We start from the raw sequence: 24,981 nt of genomic DNA, 5'->3' as shown, positions 1-24,981 counted from the left end.
TGAAGCCAGCAGCAGAAAATCCCACACCATGATACTTTGTTTCAACTACTAACAATATTATCTAAAATTATCCTCAGGCTATATGTTTAAAGTGAGGATAAGCCACATCAAGATAGATAGATAGATAGATAGATAGATAGATAGATAGATAGATAGATAGGATAGATAGACCCATTGATAAAGATGTAGAATCCAAAATAATAATAAAAAATAAGTCTAAAATCCAAAACATTTCTAGTCCCAAGCATTACAGATAAGGGAAACTGAAGAGGTACATCTTTTGTTCTTGGCATTCTATTCTGAAGCCCTGTGTTTTGTTTCGTTGTTCCAGTTTTTTTGGTAGCATGAATACAAACTTAAGAAAAAGTCAAGGGGGCCCAAGGATGTCATCATTCCTCCCCCTGTGTTCCAGAATGAATCTTTCAAATCCATATTGTATGAGCAGAAGAGCTGAGGGACAGTGCCCAGGCCCAGAGTTTAAGCCCCATGACCAACCAAAAAAATAAAATCCATATTGTGGTCTTCATTGTATTTTCTTTTTTCTGTCACAGGGTGTCACTGGACACTCCAAGTAGGTTTTCCCTGCAGTATAGTCTCATCTATTGGGAGCAACAGGCAGGGTGTCCATGGTCTCCACCACAGTTCTGATTGTCTTGCATCCACGCATTATGGCCAGTTCCACATATCTCTGCCATCTCTGGCCCAACAGAAGCTTCCCATCCCCTGAGCCATACCCTACACCATCCCTACTCACGTAGGTTCAGCCAGGACCCTAATGTCTCAGGCACAGCAACGCCTTACCCCTCTTGGATCTGTGACTACACCCAAAGCCCAAAGCTTTACACATAACATGGACTTCACTGTTGAAAAACATTTTTTTTTTGTCAGTCATGGGGCTTGAACTGTGGGCCTGGGCACTGTCCCTCAGCTCTTCAGCTCAAGGTAAGCGCTCTACCACTTGAGCCACAGTGCCACTTCTGGTTTTCTAAGTGGTTTATTGGAGATAAGAGTCATGGACTTTCCTGCCCAGGCTGGCTTTGAACCTCGATCCTCAGAACTCAGCCTCCTGAGTAGCTAGAATTACAGGCGTGAGCCACCGGCACCCAGCAAAAAACAAATCTTGAACTATCAAAGGTAGCTTTTGGAATTTTTTATATTTAAAATTTTTTTTCTCCTACCACATGAGTTGACTGTCTCTGGTTCTAGACTTGAACTGATCAAGTCTGAAATAGAAATCTAAGGAGATGGGGCTGTTACTCAGCTGTGTATTGATTACAAGAAGTTTGATCCTAAGCACACACATTACCAGCCCCCCAGCCCCAAAGGCTTGGCTTACTAAGCCTTCTTGTTCTAGGCTGGTATCTGACCTACCCCTGAAAGTTGGAGGCATGCAGAAGGAAAGTTTCTCCCCTGGATCCCTCCAAATGACTTCTCATCTCAGTTATGGTTACTAATTGAAAATACTCTGGCTAAAGTTTTCTACCTCCCAGTGTACCTCTTATCTACTAATAATCCCAATGGTAGATAAATGGACTTGAAATGGACTTTTATTAGGAAGCAGTATGTAGTCCCTGTAAAAGGTTCTAACCTGTTCCTTGAACATAAATCCTCAGAGTCAACTCAGAACTATGGACTTTGCCCAGAAGTTCACATCTCTACAACATTGCTATTGCTTCAGGGCATTCAGTGTCCCCTCACCCAACTAATCTATGGACTGGAGTTTAAAACCAATAACATCCATAATTTGCTCTAAATTAGCAAAACTACCTGCAGGAAAGCTTTCTATCATCACCTCTGTCAACGTTGTGACAGAAGCAGGTTGACTAACCAGGTCATGCTACCAAAGTGTACAGAGCATCCCAAGTCCCCTGAAACAGAGATTCTCTGCCAAATGAGCCCTCTTTCCAAAGTTTTGCTTCTGCTGCTAAATTCCCTGCATCCTCTACGTACCATCTCCACATCAGTTATTCTTTGAGATCAGAGATGCTTGGATTTCCCGTTTTTAATCTTACCACAAGTAAATAAATAAATTCCAAGTACTGATGGCTCATGCCTATTTTCCTAGCTACTCAGAAGGCTAAGATCTGGAGGATCAAGGTTGAAGGCCAGCTAGGGCAGAAGAAGTCTGCAAGACTCTGTCTCCAAAATAACCAGCAAAAAAGCAGGACTTGAGGCATAGCTCAAGTGGTGGAGCACCAGCTTAGCTAGTTCAAACTATAGTACTGTCAAAGTAAATAAATAAATGAGTGCTGTAAGGCTGTGTGCCTCCAGGGTATTATTCCTCAGTTCCATGGAATGTCAAATCTATTCAGGTATGTATAGTTATAAATATACATTGTGTATCTGTATTGTTTAGCACTCAGAAGTGGGGTTCTGCTGAAACAGTACTGTCCTTTATTTTTGTCAACTGGACTTGGAAATGCTGTGCTGGCATTGTACCACATCTGGTAAAAACAGCACCCTCCTGGCATCCTGAAAGCCAGAGGAGGGCTGGCACACATACACATAGCTTCCATTTCCCATTTGCTGGCAGCTCCATATGTTTTACTCACATACCCAGAGGAGATATGTCAAGATAAACATAAGGCAGGCCCCTTTTAAGTGAGTCTATAATAAAAGATGTTTTGTATGTGATTGGTCTTCTGCTTTCAGGCTGAACCAGCATCCTCTAACAAGTGGCAGCTGGATAAATGGCTAAACAAAGTTAATCCCCACAAGCCTCCCATTCTGATCCAAAATGAAAGCCACGGGCCAGAGAGCAATCAATACTACACCCCGGTAAAAGATGATGTGCAGGACTGTGGGAAACTAACTGACATTTGCCAAACCAGCCTGAGAGAAAAGGAAGTCAAGACTGCCTGCAAGGAGGAGCAGAGGCCAAGGACAGCCAACAAGGGCCCAGGGAGCAAAGGGGTGAAACAGAAATCCCCACCCGCAGCTGTGGCTGTGGCTGTGGCAGTGACCACTGCTGCCCCGCCATCCACGGTGCCCAGCGCACCCGTGGAGAACGCACCCGCGCCCACCCGGAGATCTGCGGGCAAGAAGCCCACCAGGCGCACAGAACGGACTTCTGCAGGGGACAGTGCCAACTGCCATCGGTCAGAGGAGCCTACGGGCACAGACACCCTGGGGGCCAGTGTGGTGGCTCCCCCAGAACCTGCCAAAACCAAGCCCTGTGGCAACACCAGAACGAGCCACCGCAAGGAGCTACGCTCCTCCGTGGCCTGTGAGAAGCGGCGCACCCGGGGACTGAGCAGGATTGTCCCCAAATCCAAGGAGTTTATTGAGACCGAGTCTTCTTCCTCATCTTCCTCCTCTGACTCGGACCTGGAGTCCGAGCAGGAGGAGTACCCTCTAGCCAAAGCGCAGACGGTGGCCCCTGCTGCCACCTCGGGGAGTGACCAGAGACTGAAGGAGACTGCCAGCAGCATCAGCACTGGCAGTGGCCCCCGGGCTCCCGTAGGCTCCATCAACGCCAGGACTACCAGTGACATCGCCAAGGAGCTGGAGGAGCAGTTCTACACTCTGGTCCCCTTCGGCCGCAACGAACTTCTCTCACCACTGAAGGACAGTGATGAGGTCAGGTCTCTTTGGGTCAAAATTGATTTGACTCTCCTGTCCAGAATACCAGAACACCTTCCCCAGGAACCGGGGATCTTGAGTGCTCCAGCGGCCAAAGACACTGAGAGTGCACCGCCCAGCCACACACTAGACACTCAGGCAGAAAAGGCTTTGCCAAAATCCAAGAGGAAACGCAAGGTAAGCCTAGGGCAGAGGGCCAGGGCGTAGGGAATTGCTTTAACTTGAGGGCAAGATGGGCTACTGGTCTGGACTGTGGTCACTGCAGGTGTTTTGTGTCTTTAAACAATTACATACTACTTTATATATGCAGAAACTGTTGGAAGTGCTTAACAGACATAATCTCGGGTAAATCCTTAGGACAGCCCAATGAGGCAAGTGGGATTGCTCTCATTTTATTCTAAATGTGCGAAAGTCACAAAACATATTTATCGAGTGTGTATGGATAGATACAGGCTGAAAGCTTGAGTATATGAGAAGGCTGATGTATGGTGAATATTCTTTCTGTAAGGGGAGAGGACCATTCATCTACCTAAGAGTCAATGGGGTTTAAGGCTGTTACTGGAGTGGGCAATAAATACTGGATTCTCTGAGGCTGGAACCAGCCTGTGGTATCAGAAGTTGCTTCCAGTAGTGTTGATCTAGGAGGCTTTCAAGGTGAAGAAGGGCTATGAACAGAGTTCTGAGGACATAGGACATTTGTGTAAGCAGAGGCCTGAAATGTTGCATTAAGATGTCAGCCTAGGGCTGGGACGGTGGCTTAGTGATAGAGTGCTTACCTAAAATGCATGAAGCCCTGGGTTCAATTCTTCAGTACCACATACACAGAAAAACCCAGAAGTGGTGCTGTGGCTCAAGTGGTAGAGTGCTAGCCTTAAGCAAAAAGAAGCTCAGGGACAGTGTCCAGGCCCTGAGTTCAAGCCCCAGGACTAGCAAAAGGAAAAAAAAATGAATGTCTAAGGATTATGTGGTTTCCAAAGGGCAGTCTGATCTGTCAATAGATAAATAAAACTGCCTACATGAGATTGATACTTATTTAGAATCCTTGATTAAGAGCAAGTAGAGAGTAGGGTTTTTCCTAGCCAAAATGAAAGTATTCCTCATCTTTGGAAGTGTGTATGGGGAAGGCATGCAGTCATACTCACGGCATAAAAGTGATTCATCAGCAGACTCTTCATCTGTAAAATGATGTGGTGTCATGTTCATTCAGTAAAACAATACAATTCAAAAAAACAACTAGTTCACTTCTTCCTTGCTCCTCTTTCCTTCTGTTTCCCAGTCAGTATTCTGCTTTTCTTGTTACCTGTTGGTGCTCAGTTTCTGTTGAATCAATTAGCTGGTTAGTCATGTAGAAGTGAGTATAGATATTACCCGCTCCCTGAGGGAGAGATGGACAGGCTGATAAAAGTACATAAGTTAGAGATATATAAGAACTATGCTAAGGTAAATAATACACATTGGTAGATTGGAAATATGTATCACTATAAAGATATACTTAAGTACCATAGATACATGTATAGATATATAGAGGGAAAGATGTACAGAGAGACAAACATGTAAAGTTCATAATATTCTATATTGAAATGGTTGTATTATTCTTTATTTTCAATGGCACTGGGGCTGACACTCAGGGCCTCATGCTCTTGCTTAGCTTTTGTGCTCAAGGGTGGTGCTCTACCATTTGAGCCACACCTCTACTTCCAGCTTTTGGCCGACTAATTGGAGATTAGGAGTCTCTCAAGTTTATCTGCCCAGGCTATCTTCAAATCACAATCCTCAAATCTCAGCCTTCTGAGTAGCTAAGGTTATACCAGCATCCAGAGATTTTTTTCTATTTCTATTTCTTTTTCTTTTTCTTTCTTTCTATGTTCATTATAAAATGTCATTTACACTATGTGACACTGCTCTACTCAAGAAACTGGACAAATGATCAGTAAACACAAACATAGAAAAGTGAAAGTACATTTTTCATAGTGCTTTTTACTCAGTATCCTGGCATTAAGACTTCAATGCTAAATCCTGGAGTTGAGACACTTGATTTGGCTGCCAGAGGTGCCAGGTCTCACTGAGAACCAAAGAGTTTCGTTTAGACTATTCATATTACAGTGTGAGCATCTGGAGTCTTCGGTGGCAGAGTGACAGTCTCATTGTGCTAGAAAGAGAAGGTCAGAGTCTCTCTGTCTCACTGTCTCCTGGAAAATACCACACATAGCCCTGAGGACCCACACAAGACTGGCTCCTACCTCTCTTCCAGGAAGTGGTATTTTGTGGTATGATTTGTATTACAGTCTAATCTAGTCTAAAATTAAACATAGAGACAATAAGAATCCAATCTAGGTCTTACACAAAGGTACTTTCAGAATTCTAAGAAGCCACAGGAACTGGGAACTAGAATTAGGACACAAAATGATAATAATGTCTGCTTGCTATTCACAAGAGGCGTGACTTTCAAAGCAAAGGCCTGTCACCACTCTTACCCTAATAAAGCAGAGAACACGCACCTCTTTATCCTTTACTCTAATATCAAGAAGTGCCAGGACAAGTGACACTTAAGCTACAGTGTGAATTCAGAAGACTTTTTTGGAAGACTAAATTCTAAGCAACTTTCGTAATTCAAAATGTTCCCTTCCAAATTTTGATCTTGACATCTTGCCTTTCTTCTCAAAAAGTTGTGGATAGAGATGGGCATCAGTGACTCACCCCTGTAATCATAGCTACTCAGGAGGCTGAGAGCTAAGGCTTGCAGTTCAAAGCCAGCCCAGGCAGACAAGTCTGAGAGACTCCTAGTCCCAACCAACCATCAAAAAGCCACAAGTGAAGCTGTGGCTCAAGTGGTAGAGTGCCAGCCTTGAGCTGAATTGCTGAGGGACAGTGCCCAGGCCCAGAGTTCAAGCCTCAAGACTGACAAAAATAAAAAGCTCAGGGACAGTGCCAGGCCCTGAGTATAAGCCCCAAGACCAGCACAAAATAAAATAAAACAAAATTAAATAAATAAAGCTGTGGATAGTAAGCCCCACAGATTCCTCCTTGTTTGTGGAGGAGATGCCTTGGGGGCCTATGCCAAAGGCTTGGATGCTCAGCCTGTTCTCCAGGATGCCAGGTAAGCAGATCTCCCCAGAGCCCTTGTTCTGTCACAGTATCCTAGAGCTCACTTTGACCACTCCAGGTCCAAAACTGATTTGGCTTTTGCTTATTCCTACGCAGTGTGACAACGAAGATGACTACAGGGAGATGAAGAAGGTCCAGGGAGAAAAAGATAGCTGTTTGAGACTGGCTGCATCTGCCAACAGTACCTTGTCTGTGAACCACTGCAATATGAACATCAGTAGGTAAGCTGTGCCCTGGCAGGTGGAAGTAAGCCAGAGGGGTCTATGGATCTTAAGTTCTTGGTTTAACTGAATAATTATGGCTGGACATAAGCCTCTGGCTACACCCCAGTAGCTATGTCAGGCTCTTCTCTGTAACAAAGACCAGTTTTCAAGTATGACAAGTTCTGCATTTCCCAAAGATAGCTCCCTTCCCCCAAAACTTAATAAATGAATTTGTAAGCCTATATTTTAATCAGCTTAATAATATTAAGCTTACTATAAGGATGAGGAAATAGCCACTTACTAGTGACATCTGCAGGTGAGGCACCTACGGCTCTTGGATGTAAACTAAAATTGTGGAGGTAAGAAGGATATGTGCTTCCAAGGTCAAATAGCCACCCAGTTGATCCTGTAAAGGAGCTACAAATAGCCCTACCATGCACCAACCTCTTCTGTAATAAATGACTCTCCAGCAAGGCAAGGTCCCAGGTATTCATTAAAGCAAGGAGCTTAGCATCACTCATACAGGCTTTTCCATTTAGAAACACCTCAGCACAGACCCACTTCTCCTCAGCTGTGACACTCCTCACTCTTCCTGACTGTACACAAAGGTTCTTAAGGGGAGATTAATGTTTCAGCAAAACACATAAAGACATAAACTGAAAGGTTAGGGAAAGATGGAGAGCAGTACTAAAACTCAGAGAGAAAATTGGAGAGTTAAGGAGCACATAGGCATGCTACAGTGTCAGGATCACCTTGGGAAGGCAGCCAGGATGCTGAAGGAGTAAGCAAGAGGAGTTGTGCACACAGGCACAGAGACAGCCTATCAGTCTTCTGTGTGGAAAGAATGGTGTCCCCAGAGACTTAGGAAGATGGGAATACTTTCTTAATTTTTATTTTATTTTATTTTATTTTTTGCCAGTCCTAGGGCTTGAACTCAGAGCCTAGGCACTGTCCCTAAGCTTTTTTTGCTCAAGGCTAGTGCTCTACCGCTTGAGCCACAGTGCCATTTCTGACTTTTTCTGTTTACATTGTACTGAGGGATTAAACCCTGGGCTTCATGAATACTAGGCAAGCACTCTACCAGCAAGCCACATTCCTAGCCCCTTAATAAGAGTTTATCAATAAGCTCTTCATTTGTGCATTAAATAACCTTTCTAGCCAATCTAGGGACAACCATAATCATTGAAGAGTAATGAGTGTAAGTGATACTTCAAGATGTTTGTGACAACTATAATATGACACTAAAACACCTGTGATTTCTACTGAGACACAATAATAGATATTGCTGTTTTGGCTCCGGCTTAAACTCCTTTGGTTTCTTGCCTTCACTTGTAATGAAGGAAATAATTCTGTTTCAGAGACAGGTTGGTGAACATGTAGATGTAACTTTTGCTGAACAAAATCCTGGACCTAACTGTTGTAGAGACTCTACCTGGCAGAGTAGCATATATGCGATAGTGTCACATATGTTAAGTAATGACACAATGCATAGGAAAGTGCATAGAGTTATTATGGGAAAGGTGATCTGAATACATCTGGAATTGTGATTACTACTATCAGGTTTTATCAGTAAATAAAACAATCATAGCCTAGGTAATTGATCACCCATTCCAGAGAGGAGATTTGCAGTACTGAAGAATAGTTCCATGTCCATGACTATATTTAATGTCGTAATTTGTTTTTCCATGCACATATACAGTAATACACACTTAGGAACAGATCTTTTTTACTGACATTTCAAGAAATGATTTTATTCAGGCTCATCATATCCATCTTCAACATCAGCACCAATGAGCTACTTTTTATTCATCCAGAGCAGTTTTCTGTAGCACATCTTCTCATTTCATTCTGAGGACATTTGTTGGACATCCTCTGCTTTTGGAGCCAGAAAACCTGTATGTATTTGCATACATTAAGAATTTGGCTTTACCATTTGAAATAATGGCCTAAATTTGAAATTTCCCCACTGTGATCACCAGCTAAGGAATATATATATATATTGACTGATTGATTGATTGATTGATTGCATGTCCTAGGACATGAACTCTGGGCCTGGGTGCCCTCTGTGAGTTTGTTTTGGTTTCTTTTTTTCTTTTGCTCTACCACTTGAGCCACAGTACCACTTCCAGCTTTTTCTGAGTAGTTTATTAGAAATGAGAGTCTCATGGACTTTCCTCCCCGGGCTGGCTTTGAACCTCAGTCCTCAGATCTCAGCCTCCTGAGTAGCTAGGATTACAGGCATGAGCCACCAGCACCTGGCTATATTGCTTTTTGAGCTGATTTCAGTGGCTTGTTTGCAGTGATAACCAACACATACAATTAAGAGATCATAACCCCAAGAATAAACTAAACTTTCATTAGATGGCTTTACTTATTTGTAAAATTGCTGTATCAAATGACCTATTCAAGCATCTTAAACTAGCACTGGTTGGGTTTATTTATGTGTCTAATGTGTCTGCCCCACACAGTATTCTTCCCAAAGTAAAATAATGGCAAGAACCCTAACAATATAATGTACATTTCAGACATAAATATAAGTGAATCCCTCTTCTCTGATAATTAATCTTGGAGAACATTATATTCAAGAATAAATTATTGCTTTGTAGATGAGATAAAGCGCTAGAAATCAGAACTTGTGAATACCAATAACAGTTATTGGTATTCACAATACCTGGTTAATTCAGAAACTCAGCAATGTAAAGTTGACTTTATGCTTTGGAGGTTATTCTGTGATTCTGTTGTTTTCTATATAATATTTTGCATAGCTCAAACATTGGCAAAAGCCCTTTTAGAAATGGAGAACTCAAGCCAAGCACAGTTACTGTGATTCTGACAACTTGGGAATCAGAGCTCTGAGGATTATGGTTTAAGACCAATCACACATGGAAAAACCATAAGACTTCATTCTGACCAGTGGCTGAGCATGGGGGACAGGGAGTGAGCTTGTCATTCTGATGATGTGAAGAGTTACAAATAGGAGGATCAAAGTTCAGATATGAAGCAAGACCTTATTTCAAAAATAACACAAAGGAGAACTGGAGGTACAGCTCAACAATAGACCACCTGCTTAGCAAGTGCAAGGCCCTGAGTATAAACTCTAGTGCCACCAAAAGAAGGAAGGGAAGGAAAGCTTGTTCATCATTGTTGATTAACTTTCCTATTACTTGTCACTCACACTTGAACCAAGTTCATTGATCACCTTGAGATCCTTGGATGAAAAATGAAACATGAATTACTATGCTAAGTCACTTGTTTTATCACAGTCTATAGAATTACTATGCATCCTGACATGGGTGTAAAGAAACAATGAGTTATGCTTTTCAGTGGTCTTAATTCTCCCTACCAGCAGGTTTTAAATGGGAGGTATGGAGCATATGTAAAACATTCGCTTCTCCCTGTGCCTACTATGTTAACATTCTATCCCTGTAATTTCTTCCTTTCAGTGTGGCAATACCAATAAATAAAAATGAAAAAATGCTCCGGTCACCTGTCTCACCCCTCTCTGATGTATCCAAACACAAATATTCCAGCGAGGACTTAACTTCTTCCAGTCGACCTCATGGCAACAGTGTCTTCACTTCTGCCTCTTCCAACAAAAAGCCTAAGGCTGACAGCCATGCCGGAGACCTTACGGTTGGTTGATGCCCTTTCTTTCCCAGGAAAATCAAAGTAAAACTGCACCTTCCTCACCCCCTACACACATACACTTCGCCTCTAGCCTGCGCAGTCTACACTCCTGATGGAGGGAGGCCCACAGAGAATCTCTGAAGACAACTTTTGGAGAGACACAGCAGTGCCAAAGACAGCTTCACCCTCCCCCACTGGATCTCCAGCACTGTAGATTAATCTACTAAGTTTCAATTTCCCAATCTGTACTAGTGAGCATAATAAGACTTCTCCTTTGATGTTCTTGTGAGAATAACACCTGATAACAAGATGTATCACTCCTCACCTTAAGATCTAGAAGGCACAAATGGAGCATCCCCAATTCAAAATGCTCCAAAGTTTAAAACTTGTTGATCACTGACATGATGCCACTGTAGAAAATTCCATACCTGATCTCATGTGGCAGGTCATCATCAAAAAGGAAAAACTAGGGTGGGCATGGTGTCACATACCTATAACCCTATTCAGAGGGTAGAAAGCTGAGATTTTAGAGTTCAAGGCCAACCCTGGCAAAAAGTTAGCAAGATACTATCTCAATCAGTAATACACGTGCAGTGGTTACAAGGGAGGCAGAGAGGAGGATTCTATTCCAAGGTGCATCTCAGGCAAAAAAAAAAAAAAAAAAAAAAAAGGAAGAGACTCTATCTGAAGACAAAAACAAAAGCATAAAGCATAAAAGTAATGAATGTGGCCGGGCGTGGTGGCTCATGCCTGTAATTCTAGCTACTCAGGAGACTGAGATCTGAGGATCATGGTTCAAAGCCAGCCTGGCCAAGAAAGTCCATGAGACTCTTATCTCCAGCTAACCATTCAGAAAACCTGAAGTGGTGCTGTGGCTCAAGTGGTAGAGCACTAGCCTTGAGCTGAAGAGCTGAGGGACAGTGCCCACACCCAGAGTTCAAGCCTCACGACCAACCCCCCCCCCAAAAAAAAAGTAATGAATGTGTGGCTCTAGTGTTAAGGTGCTTGCCTGGCAAGTGTGAAGCCTGGAATTCAAACCCCAATACTACCTTTAAAAAATTGCTCAGCTGGGCGCCGGTGGCTCATGCCTGTAATCCTAGCTACTCAGGAGGTTAAGATCTGAGGATCTCTGTTCAAAGCCAGCCCCGGCAGGAAAGTCTGTGAAACTCTTATCTCCAATAAACCACCAGAAAACCAGAAGTGGCGCTGTAGCTCAAGTGGTAAAGTGCTAGCCTTGAGCTGAAGAGCTGAGGGACAGCACTCAGGCCCAGAGTTCAAGCCCCACAACTGACAAAAAAGAAGAAAAAAAATCACTCAAAGAGTTGTATAAAATTGCCATCAGAGCTAGGCACCAGTAGCTAGCACCCATAATCCTAGCTACTCAGGAGGCTGAGATCTGAAGATAGCAGTTCATTGCCAGCCCAGACAGGAAAATCATGATATTCCTATCTCCTGTTAACCACCAAAAAGCCAGAATTTGAGCTGTGGCTCAAATGGTAGAGCACTAGCCTTGAGCACAAAAGCTCAGAGACAGAACCTAGGCTTTGAGTTCAAGCCTCAGGTCCAGCACACAAAAAACTTTGCCATCAGACAATATATGTAACTTGTATATAAAACACAAATCAAATTTATATTTAGAGTTTGGTCCTATCCCCAATGTATCCTACTTTTTTATGTGCACATATTCTGAAATCTGAAAAAAAAATCCCAAATCTAAATATTTCTTCTCCCCAACATTTTAGATAAGGGATATTTAACCTATATATTATTTTTTTCTTCACTGGGAAATTGCTACCTGTCCTAACACAGAACATGAAGACATTCTGTTGAAAAAAAAAAAGTGTTCTGTTTAATTCTTTCAGCCACTGTGTAAAAGATTCCTGTGTTATTTATTGTTTAGAAAGCTGCTCACAATTCTGAAAATGGTCTCCACAGTAAGTCACGGCCACAAACAGAGCCATGGTCTCCAGGTTCCAATGGCCACAAAGACTGCAAGAGACAGAAACTGGTCTTCGATGACATGTAAGTTTGGATTTTTCTAATGCAGTAAGGAGGGAAAGAAAATGGAAGTTCTTGGTAGAAGGGGCATATGCATCTTATTTACCATGTAGCCATTCTCTCTTGCATGACTTGGTCATTTAATTGTCCCTCTCAGAGGAAGCCCTAGCATGCAGCTATTGCTGAGTCCTGGTAAGGGTTTTAAACATATAGAAGAAACAGTGCTCATAAGTTGGCATACAGCCATCAGAAAGCTGAGGCAAAGGGCATAGTGAGATTTCTAAACACTTCTATTGCAGCCTATTGGTGATTTTATGCTATCAGAAAAAGGAGTTATTTTTGCTTTGTAAATTATAATGGCCAAAAAAATAATAGTGATTTACTCCCTAAAGGCGTTTTCCTCCAAAATGGCTATATTCTTTATAATAGTCTAAGTGATCCTTATAGGGGAAACAGTATTCTGTCATCCTTCACACAGTTCTAGCAATAAAGCTGGAATTCAGCTTCCATTCCCAGCATCAGTTCAAACATAGGAGAAACAAGAGTAGAATGTAAATAAAAAGAACATCCTGGAATACTCTTGGGAGGCTTAAAATGACAAATGAAAAATGATTTTAAAATGATAACAAAAATTAATCTCTTAAGAAAAAATGGGTATTGAGAACAAAATAGAAGTCAAAAGATAAGGTTCCAAGCATTCGGCTTAACAGCCAGGTCTGGTGACTATTTGTAACCCCAGCTACTCAGGAGGCTGAGATTGGGAAGATATCAATTTAAGGATAGCATGAGCAATAATTTCACGAGACCCTTACATCACCCAATAGCGGGGTGTAGTACCACAAGCCTGTCATCTAAGCTGTGCTGGAAATGTAAATATGCTTGTGGTCCAAGCAGGCCCAACCAAACATGAAAGTCCATTTGAGGGAAGGGATAGTGGGACAACAACAAAGGAAGGGGTAACAATGATCGACAAGTAATGTGCTCATTGCCTTACTCATGTAACTGTAACCCCTCTGTATAGCATCTTTACAATAAAAGAAAATAATGAGAGCAAAAAGAACTATGGGCATAACTCAAGTAGTAGTATACCTAGCAAGTGCAAGACCCTGTGTTCAGCTTCTAGGACTCCCACCACCACCAAATACATACATACATACATCATAAATAACTATCTGGGCAACAGTGGTTCACACCTATAATCCTAGCTCTTCAAGAGCTCTGAGATCTGGGGGGAATGGTAGCTTGAAGCCAGCCTGGCAGAAAAGTTCATGAGACTCTTATATCCAACTAACCAGAATAAAGCTGGAAGTAGAGGTATGGCTCAAATGATAGAGCACCAACCTTGAATGAAAAGCTAAGGAACAATGTCCAGGCCCTAAGTTTAAACCCCACTAAAAGAACCACCTCCAAAAAAGTCTAGCTTTTTGTCTTGAATCCTAAGTGATCCTTAGAGATCCACATTCCTAAGTGATGTACAGTCTAAGTATTTCGACCTCATAGGAGGCAGGAAAAAATTAAGTCCACAGTGAAGAATGGTAGAAGCAGAATGCAAAATGAGAGCTTCTGCCCTCTGGTAGCTTACAGTCTAGCTGAGGAGACAGACCACAAACCGAAAGCCCAGTGAAAGCTGCAAAAGAAAATGGTTCTAAATGTCTTCACATTCCAGCTTCCTTCTCCCCACCAAAATAATAATAACAGTAATAGCAGTGACAACTGCCAACTGTTGTGCGAGGATTCTGGGTTCCAGCATCTTGTTTTGAAGGCTTCTAAGGACTTCCAAGGGGCCTTACCTGAGAAGCAGCTACCCTCCATCCTCAGTTCCTTCTTCTTCACTATCCCTAACCTTCAAACTTCTCTGAGAAAAGAGAATATTGAGCTATACTATGCAAGAATTAATTGAACTTTGGTAAGCTTATTAGGGCTCAGAATTCTGGAATTGAAAACCAAATGCACATTCGTTCCACTGGAGGATGGCAGGATTTGGGGAAGTGCAAAGGTAGCAAGGGGACCCAGGCCTTTGCTCTCAGTGCCATATCCACTGCAGCTGTACTCTACACACCATCTCTAGACCTCATCATCTCCTTTCCCTTTAACTTATCCACTGTTCCTGCTGAGAAGCATGTCAGGTGGTCAGTCATCCATTGGGAGGACATAGAATAGGAATACACTCAGGTAGTCATACATATTTTGGAGCTGTACTAGGGCTTGAACTCAGGGCCTTGTGCTTGCTTGGCTTGTTTGCTCACAGCTGGTGTTCTACCTCTTGAGCCATGCCTCCAGCCCTACTTTTTTGTCAGTCATGGGGCTTGAACTCTGGGCCTGGGCACTATCCCTCAGCTCTTCAGCTCAAAGCAAGCACTCTACCACTTGAGCCACAGTGCCACTTCCAGTTTTCTGGTAGTTTATTGGAGATAAGAGTCTCATGGACTTTTCCTGCCCAGGCTGGCTTTGAACTGTGATCCTCAAATCTCAGCCTCCTGAGATAGCTAGGATTACAGGCAGGAGCCACCAGCACCTGGCCAGCCCTACTTTTTGATGGTTATTTTGGAGATGAAGTCTCATAGATTTTCTATTAACTCTCAGCTTCCAGAGTAGCTAGGTTCACGGATGCCTGGTGTCAATTCTATTTTAATTAAAGTTCTTAGTATAAATTGTTCTATGAACCTTAGCCATTTGTGAAATAGGAAATCTGAGTCATATGTAATGTCAACATAGAAATTTGCATACAGAAGTCTTAATTAAAATAGAATCAAACAGCACTAGAGCATTAGACAATGAGATGCCCTAAATAACAAAATCATTCTAGAGAATGGTTTTAGGAGCAAGTACAGAAACAAAACGAAAAAGTGGGGGGAATTTTTCAATGTATGGAGCAAAACTGTAAGTCAGAAAGAGCAACTAAATGATTGTATTCCAATCTTCAGTTTCTTGGACTTCTTACAAGAGGAAATATTTCTGTTTGCTAGGGCAAGGCTAATACAGATTTGTCACTATCTGTATCAATGAAGAGGCTCTTGTCATTTGTTCTGCCCATTAGCAATATGGGTAATTTTTCTGGCTGACAGCTCTACAATACGACCATTTCTGCTTTTATGGATAGATATGATAGAATCAAAAGGCACTCTTACAAATCTGTCATATGGAGAAAGAGAGATGTTGCATTCCAATTGCTACATGTCCTGATAATTTGAAACCCATAACAATAAAATAAACATGCAACTGATATAGCCACTCAACCATTGAAAGCTGTTGGAAGCTTCTTAAAGTTGAAGACAAAAAAAAAAAAACAAAAATGGCATTGTCTCTTCCTTTAAGCCTTAAAAGTAAGTATCCTCAAAGAGAACAAAGTCACCTAAAGTGGTGTAAAATGTCTCCCAAGTTTAGTTTGTATGAGCACCTACAGTACGGACCAGGTACAGAGGTGACAAGCAGGATAAAGCAAATCTCATTTCTTCCGCTGAGGAGGAGGCACATGGGTGGGACCACTCATCATTAACTACCACCTCCTCTCCCTTCTTCTATTTCTTCCCTACTCATCCCTTCATCTGCCTCTCCCCTTCCCCCTTCTCTCCTCTCCCTTCTTTCCCTCTTCCTCTTCCTGCTCCTTTTCTATTCTGAGCCAACTTCCTTGGTTTGTCTTCACTGACAATATTAATAAATAATAAAATGACCAAAGAGAGAGGCCCCCCCAATGGAAGAAGTGAATGACTAGATAATTAGTGCCAGAGTAATTTAGAATTAATGGAAATCCAATTACAGTGATCCAAAAAGTAACAGATGCCATACTGTCATTTAGTCCTTAAAGCTACATCATGTAGCTTTTTAAAAAAAGTAAACTCATTATTTTGTATTATAAATACTCATTAATGGTTGGATAAACATGTGATACAGACAACAGCTGAATCCAGTGGGCTATCAATATAACAAGTACTGAATGAACAGTTGAATGATAAATAACCTTCCCAGGGGGGAGCGCTGGGATTTTATTGCTTTCTTCCATTAGCCTGCATGCAGGTAAACTTAAATTCACAGGCTTCCCAAACCCTGTTCCTGTGCTACTTATCAATTGAAGAGACACTCCTCATGCCTCTCATGAACAAAATGGAGTAACACTTGTTTTTAAAATGGGATGGAAGTCAGCTGTTCTTGCAAAGTTGTAGCCTTAGATGGGTGGCGTTATGACCACTCCTTTCCCTTTCCTGACATTCACTGCTCCACAGTCACTATCTTCTCCAAAATCTGCTTCATAAAACCAAAATCTGTAAGAATTTATATCAGTGAGTGACAGCAACTGATTCGACTCAAAGCTAGGGATTGGTCTTATTTGTGCAGTGCCAGGAGCTGTAAATTACTTGGTGTCATAATTAGCGAGAGGGGAGTTCTTGGTTGGAGAAAATTGAGAGAAGTGGGTTGTGTAGCCACAGGACACAAGTCCTGAATTTGCAGTGAATTCAGTGCTTGCTGGAAAGCCAGGCTTCTGGTTCCCGCCAGCCATACTGCCATGGAGGAAGCCAACAAACCTGGGTGCCAGCCCTGCCTGCTGCTCACTGAAGGAAGTGTTGTCTCTTGCCCGTATTTCATATGGAAGAGTCAGTCACGGCCAGTGCAGCCAGCCAACCCACCGAACGCCCCATCTGTCCCCATGGCACAAATAATGAGAGTTCAGCTACCCAAACCTCCCCAGCATTGAGGAAAGACTCCCTCAGCCCCCAGCACAGAAGGCCAGGAGCATATGAAATGTGGCTGGGAGGAAAGAACAGGGACTTGACATTTGTAATGTAATTATGCACAGCAGTCTTGTGGCTAAAAGGATTTTAATTTTATAGAGGATGGGAAGATTCCCATATGTAAAAGGTCGGATCTCTCCCAGCATGATTTAATCATAGGAAACCAACTGACATCTTGAGTAGGCAGTATTTCAGCCAGGCAGGGTGCTCCCCAGGATTTACCTTGGACCTGAGGGAGAACTTTCCCAAGTCACTTAAGGAGCTGACACACTTCCTTTGTTTCCTGAAAGCACCTGATAAACCTGTATTGCTCATAGGGAAATATTTTCACTATGAAATCCCTGTCCCAAGGCCACGTCCTTATTCTAACCAGCCATAACAAGAAGATAGAGAAAGAAAAACCGGAGCTGTTTTTGGATAGGAGGAATAAGGACAAATCTCCTGGACTGAAATCTGTGTCCACTGGTCACTTTCATGGCTTGATTAATTCATTTATTTTGCAAGTCAGACTGGAAGAACAACAGAACACCTTGACAGAAAGTTTTTCTTGATTAACAAAAACCTTGTCTCGCTTAGCTTGTGATCCTGGAAAATACACACTGCTGCTTGTGTGTGGCCAGAGAATATGACCTTGAAGAAACGCAAGGAATGAGCCAGTGCTCCTGAGAAGCCAAGTTCTAGGGACTATGAAGCCTAATTGACATCAACATCAGGGAAACAAAAGCTTCATTTGAATCCTTGCCACCTAAATACAGTTAACCTGCATCCATTCGTGAGGAAGAGCCCAGACTGCCCACAACAGCACTCCTGGCCTCTGACTCCAAAATGTCCCATCATAGCGATCACTTGGGAGCTGAGGATGAGCTCAGTAGTGCAGCAGTTGCCCAGCATGCATAGTCTGTATTTTGAAAGAATTATTTCACTCTTACACATTCTCATTTTGGAGAAAGCACCCTGAGGCATAGGACATGACAATATACCTTAGAGGTGCATGAAATGTCAAGCCCAGGTGTCGGGTGTCAGATGATAAATTTATTTGGTGTTGTGTTGCCTTTGTCTGATTCGGATTTCGGCTTCTCTAAGAAAAACCATCCAGATCTCTGCTGTGCTGGGGAACCTGTTTGTTCAAACACATTGAGCTCTCATCCCTGCCAGTTTGCACAAAGCAGTCTGGCTCTGCTGAGGGGCGGCCTTTCACAGAGGCAGGAATTACAGAAAGGAGTATGCCAGCCTCTCTGTGGGAGACCATTCAACTCTCTCTCAGCCCCAAGGAGAACAAGAAGCAAAGTTGCTTCAATACCCCTGTGCCAGAAGAAATATGGGGTCACTCATATCCTGTTGTGGCTCATAACTAGGACTGTGTGTTTGTAGGTGGTAGTAGTGGGAGGGTAAGGAGAAGAAAAGAAAATGTCCTTTTTGGATCAAGTCCTCAGATCCCTTTTGTCAGAGAGAGCTCTTGTAACAAAAATACCATGTGGTTACATCCTGGCTTTCAGATGTCTCAAGCCCTGTTTCTGAAGAGAACAGGATACACAGTTACATTTACAAATTTTAATTGCACTTTTATTAGGATTCTTCATGCCTCATCATAAAATACCATCACTGTGAGAAGCAATGTGAATAATTTTATTGCATACATAGAAAAGAAAAACTCTAGATTTTCCACATAAAAGTATAGAAGATTAGATGGGAAAAAATCTTTTTAAACACTGGGACAAGTAGATTTTATTTTAGTATCTTTGTTATATTCTATAACTGCCACAATAGTGACAGAAGTTTCACTTTTCCAACTGACTTGTAGAATGCTGTGGAAAGTGATGCCTTCAGGATGACATATATCCAAACCATCCCAAACAATCTGGGTGATGTCCCATTGGTCCCAGTGGCTTTGTAATGGTCTGATTTAGGAGTAGGCCACTAGAAATCACCTCAAAAGAGAAAATAGGCCAATCTTCTGGCAATCTTCAGTGCTCAGTATAGTGAGCCCTCCATTATATGCAAAATGAGAATTCTTACAAATGTGTTCATAAATGGCCCCCAGATGGTATGGTTTTCTTTCAGCATGGTAGATTCTATTGTAGCTGCCAGAATAGAGTCAGAAAATTACATGTGTTACTTATCTACATGTACTACTGTGAGTCTGTGATTCAGTGAACATATCGGGTTTTAAAAAGTGCATTAGTATGCTACAGATGAAATCAGCACTGATTAAAGAACCCATATTAGAGACTGTGAGCCACTGCCATCTACAAGAGTAACTCAGAAGACCCATGAAAACTAAGCTGTTATAGCTTATTACCCAGAGGATATCTGCATGGGAACAATATGCATTTAAAATGACTGCTAGTGACCAGGTCTACGAAACAAGACACTAAGAAAATGACCTAACTTATATACTAGAGTGTGAAGCAGATAATGATGTGGAGAATTTCAGGTTGTCATGGAGATGTTCTGTGCCTCATTGATTGTGATGCTGTACCCCATTAGAAACTACTCCTATTTCCTAAACTCAGAGTAAATTCAGTCCCATTCAGAGAGGGCTTGTGCACCTTCTATCCTGTGCCTAAAACTGCCAAATGGTGAAGACAAAAGAGGCCAACAGCATGGTCCCTGACGAAAATGTGCCAGTTACCTAGTTACAATGACTCTAACCTAGTCAAGCAAGACAGAAATGAAATGCCTAGCCGTGGAATGTAAATAAAAGGTGCTATGTGAGGTCAGAAAAACAGACATGAGCATAGACCAAAGCTACTGGGATGTGCCTGGTGGTGGTAGAATTTGAAGGGTAGTAACATTTGGCTCATGGTAGGCATGCAGTAAGCACTGAATGAGTAAACAACAGACTATTACAGGTAGGAGAAAGGATGTAAGAGTTTCTAAAACAAGGATGTCATCTCATGAACACACTGAGGAAACTAATCAAGACTTTCACCAAGGGACCTTAGTGAATAAGTGATACGATTAAGAGAGTTAGGCAAGATTACTGGGGACCTGAACTGAGATTTGACTTCAAAAGCCATGGGAATCATAGATCTGCAAGCAAGATGGTCCCATAATGAAAGCAATGCTTTACAAACATTATTCAAGAGGTAAAGCTCAGGATAGATTGCAGAGGAATCAAACTAAGAGGCCCCAAAACCACAGAAATAATGAAAGCCAACTTGGGTGATAGAAAAATTCTTCAAGAAAAGAGAAGAATGAGTACAGAAAGCATTTGGTAACAAGGGCGAAGTGAATGAAGATATTTGAACTCTTGTAGATAATAACTAGGCTCTGGGACACCACTGACAATGAGGAGTCTATTCTTGGCTAGGGGTGGAAATCTGGTCTTCTCCATGGTGATATTAAGCCCACAGACAAATAAACTCTAAATATAGAGATTTTTCAGGGTAGTAAAACTATTCTTTATACTACTATAACAGGGGATGTGTGCCATTGTACATTTGTCCATAGGATACAAAATGCCAAGAGTAAGCACTAAACTCTGGCCTCCGGGAGATAATGATTGTCAGTGTAGCATCATCATTTGTAACATGTACCACTCCAGTTCAGTACATTGATAGTGGAGGAGGCTGCCCATGTGTGGCAGAGGGTACATGGGAATAGTGTACTTTCTGCTCAGTTTTGCTGTGAACCTAAATATGCTCTGAAAAAATAACAAAGCTTATTCAAAAGCAGAAGCAAACCAACAGTAACAGCAAAAAAAAAAAAAAATGAAATTGAAAGAATTGGAATCAAAGACTGAACAATCAATATGTGAACAAGTCATTGTGTAAACAAAGAAGTAAAATCTACCCCCCATTAAGACAACTAAAAATCTGTTTAAATGGAGAAGTGTAGATGTGAAGGAAATGAACTAGAAAAAGAGGTGCTGTTTAGAACAGGGACTTTATGTAAAGGAAACCTTCAGCCTCAGCCACCAATGAGAGGCCCCTCAAGAGGGAGAGAAGAGGGGCTAGGAATGTGGCTTAGTGGTAGAGTGCTTACCTAGCATGCATGAAGCCCTGGGCTCGATTCCTCAGTACCATATAAACAGAAGAGGCCAGAAGTGGCACTGTGGCTAGAATGGTAGAGTGCTAGCCTTGAGCAAAAGAAGCTCAGAGACAGTGCCCCGGCCCTGATCTCAAGCCCCAGGACTGGCAAAAAAAAAAAGAGGGAGAGAAGGACTCAGGCCTGAATAGGAGCAAGAATGGTGAAGGAAGTTTGTACACATTAAGAAAATCCTACAGCTGTATTGTCTCTTCTTTGCTGGAGTTCAGCAATCCCAGCATGCTGCCACACTATCAACAATATTTTATAGAGAAATAGAAGACCAAAAACTACACTGTTTCCTTGCTTTAGCAAGTTTTAACCCCAAACTAATTATTTGCTCTAAGCTACTGATTTACTTGATTGATTAAATATGATACTTTAAATAAGCAATATTTATTGTCATAATATGCCTTGTTTTTCTAAGAATTTTAACCTCTTTAGAAAAAGGATGCTCTGACTACCTATTATTATAGTAAGGTAAAAGACCTTTTAATAACCTGAAATAAGACAGTTTAAAAGAAGCTTCTCACATTAGGTTCGACGATCTGTTTCTTAAGATCATTGCTTGCATTCTGTCTCCCAAGTTAAGAATTCCAGGCTCAGATTTGGTATTCATAAATAGCTAACTTCATTGATCACATAAAGACCCATAATACAAAAACCTTCGTGTTGATGACACCAAAAGGATATAAATATTGCGTAAATTAAACATAAACCAGCCAGGTGCCAGTGGCTCATGACTGTAATTCTAGTTATGCAGGAGTCTGAGATCTAAAGATCTCAGATCTAATCTAAAGATTAGATTAGCCCAAGTGGGAAAAGTCTTGGAGACTCTTAATCTCAAAATAATCACCAAAAAGCTGGAAGTGGAGCAATGGATCAAGTGGTAGAGTGACAATCTTGAGCAGAAAAGCTCTGGGACAGACAGTGCCTAGGCCCTGAGTTCAAGCCTCAGGACCAACATACACACAGAGAAGACTTTATCTGCTAACTAAGCATTTAAATATACTGTTTGTTGAGTAGTTTAATAGTGTAACTTGGGATCATTATATACACTTGAATCAGTCTCAGGATGAATTACTTTCATCTCCTGGAAGAATCCATGTCGGCCAGGGTTATTGCTTTAATAATGCATGTGTCTGCTGTTAATGTTTACCAGCTAGCTAATCAGCACTCTAGAGGATACATGCATGTTTGCATTGTTACAAAGTAGACATCATTTTACAATTAACTTCATTATAACTGGAACATAATTGTATAGCATTTCATTCTTGCATCTTTCACTGTAAGGTTTTATAGATAAATAAATACAATTGCCACATAGGTACCATGTATAGGTAGAAAAGCCACTTCTCAAGGATGCATAAATACTCTCCCACGCACATTCTGTGCACACATGTCTATTACAAGATACACTTGCAATCCTTACATTAAAAGGGAATCATTTTGTGTAAAATGTCTGAAATAAAAAATTTCACTTTTTAAATTATACAATAAAAAGCCCTATTCACAAATTAAGCACTGGGGGACCATGTCCAAGCCACTATGAATGTAGAGTATCTGCATATATTGTATGGGTTTTGAATTGCTAATTTAAGAGAAAAATAATCATAGTATCTCACATATAGACAGTAATTTGGAAGTGCGAAAAAAAATGACTTGATGCCATGTTAAGCAGAGTGTGTTTTTTAATTGTGTTTTATGTTGGAGTGAAAGAAAAGTATATTTTCAAGAGTTGTTTCACTTAAGCAATAATGGCATTTAATATTCTCTCCTTGTAGGCCGCGCAGTGCAGATTATTTTATGCAGGAAGCTAAACGGATGAAGCATAAAGCGGATGCAATGGTGAGATACGTTCATCCAAATTATGTTTGTGCGGCAGCTTCATCACTGGGGCAATATAGTTGGGGTAATTATAAAATCTATTACAAGGATGGCTGGGCCTGTTAAATGGAGAAATGTTTATATAATCAAGGGCTCATAGTTGAATAAATTATGACTTCAACCAATAATGTCTGACTGGGAGAAAGTCCAAGACAGATGAACATTTCAATTTAATCCTAAGACTTGAATTGTAACTAGAGCCAAAGTTGTGAGTGGGTGGTAGGTTTTTTTATTCCTTTAAAAGAAAAAAAGATCTAGATTTTTCTCTCGCTAGCCTGACCAACCCTTGGCTTGGTTCCAAAATCAAATCCCATTTTAGAAAAGATTCTTTTTTTCATGTGTATCTGCCAAAGTGAATATTTCCCTAAAGTGTACAACACAGAAACTATTATCTACTCGTAAAACCTTAAAGGCATCATGATTTGATGTTTTCAAGGAATAACTTTTCTTACTTGGATAACCTCCTATTTAGGGCAGTTTAAAGCTTTCAGGCAAGAAATATAAAATTTCTGATTTTTTTAAAAAGAGGTCACAAGATTTCTCCATTCTAAGATCTCATCCAAAAGGGTATTCCAATCTGGTAATTCCAGTTTTATCCCTCCCTACAACCAGTGTTCAAAACTGACATTAGTTAGAGGCTGGAACTGAAGGCAGCATATCAAATGACTTCCAAGATTTTATTCCTGGTGAAAATACATGAGCCCTAACAGTCCTCATCCCCACTGCTATTGTTGTTAGCCATCATTTATTTCTATGAAGTCATGAAGTTCACTGTCAAGGTACACTGGAGTACCATCTTATAAGAAAATAGTCACTGGGCTGTGAAGGTGGCTCAGTGGTAGAGCGCTTGCCTTGCATGCCTGAGGCCCTGGGTTCGATTCCTCAGCACCACATAAGCAAAAAGAAAAAAAAGCCAGGAGTAGCGCTGTGGCTCAAGTGGTAGAGCGCTAGTCTTGAGCTGAAGAGCTGAGGGACAGCACCCAGGCCCAGAGTTCAGGCCCATGACTGGACCCATAAATAAATAAATAAACAAAGAAAATAGTCACTGAGTATTAGAACAGAAAGAAGATAATGGAAGGGACAGTAGTGGCTACAATCCCAGAGTCTGATGGAAATTTAGGTTATCTGAAAAAAACACTGATAGGTGGCCACAAATGAGGAAAAACATACAATTTTAAAGCAGAATGAGCTCTGCATATCACCTTTAATAATACCAATTTTAAAAAGTTTTAAAAACAGAATGAGATTTTCTTCTCAAATTCATCTTCCAAGGTTTCCTTGTCTTAATCCATTCATTATCATCTTGTTCCACCCTACCATTCTTATCTATCCATTAATTTCCCAAGAGGGAGACACTGCTCCAGTCACAGATTCCCACCAGCCTCTGAGCACACTTAGCTCATGTCAGCCTGCAGTGTGCACCTGCAGAGCTTCTAGCTCACACACACATACACACACACATACACACACACACACACACACACACACACACACTCCCTCTGGGTGACCTCAAATCCTGCTGGATCATACCATTTCTTCCTTGGTCTCCCTCCCTGTAGCCCCACGAATTGTTGCCTTCTTTCCATCTCATTTGCATCAGACTCCTCATTTAGCATTTTAGTTCCTCACAAACTGCCTTACATACTGAACTCTTTTGTGAGTATACATTTTTCTCTCTCCAAATGTACTCTCCTGAGTATCTAGAAGGAACTCTTGGGTTTCAATTGCAAATGCCTCAGTATTGAGTGTTCTTAAAAATATGGGTTCTTTTTTCTTGTTTTTTTCGTTTTTGTTTTTGTTTTTTGTCAGTTTGGGGGCTTGAA

The 24,981-nt window shown here is 41.5% G+C and overlaps 1 protein-coding gene across 2 annotated transcripts in view; it reads left to right on the top strand.

Annotated features, from left to right (window-relative positions):
* The window catches only part of Aff3 (AF4/FMR2 family member 3), a 548,149-nt gene that overhangs the window by 500,026 nt on the left and 23,142 nt on the right, over window positions 1-24,981 (top strand). For both annotated transcript variants that reach the window (XM_042695394.1, XM_042695393.1), the window contains exons 12-16: window positions 2,653-3,759; window positions 6,784-6,908; window positions 10,334-10,523; window positions 12,418-12,539; window positions 23,056-23,119. In XM_042695394.1, coding sequence (XP_042551328.1) covers window positions 2,653-3,759; window positions 6,784-6,908; window positions 10,334-10,523; window positions 12,418-12,539; window positions 23,056-23,119 — 1,608 coding nt within the window. The remainder of the gene's footprint in view (window positions 1-2,652; window positions 3,760-6,783; window positions 6,909-10,333; window positions 10,524-12,417; window positions 12,540-23,055; window positions 23,120-24,981) is intronic.

This window comes from Dipodomys spectabilis, unplaced genomic scaffold, assembly GCF_019054845.1.
Source record: "Dipodomys spectabilis isolate Male_0828 unplaced genomic scaffold, ASM1905484v1 ptg000187l, whole genome shotgun sequence".
Classification (NCBI taxonomy): domain Eukaryota; kingdom Metazoa; phylum Chordata; class Mammalia; order Rodentia; family Heteromyidae; genus Dipodomys; species Dipodomys spectabilis.
The sequence above is the reverse complement of the archived record's forward strand: the minus strand, read 5'-3'. Positions and strand labels throughout refer to the sequence as shown.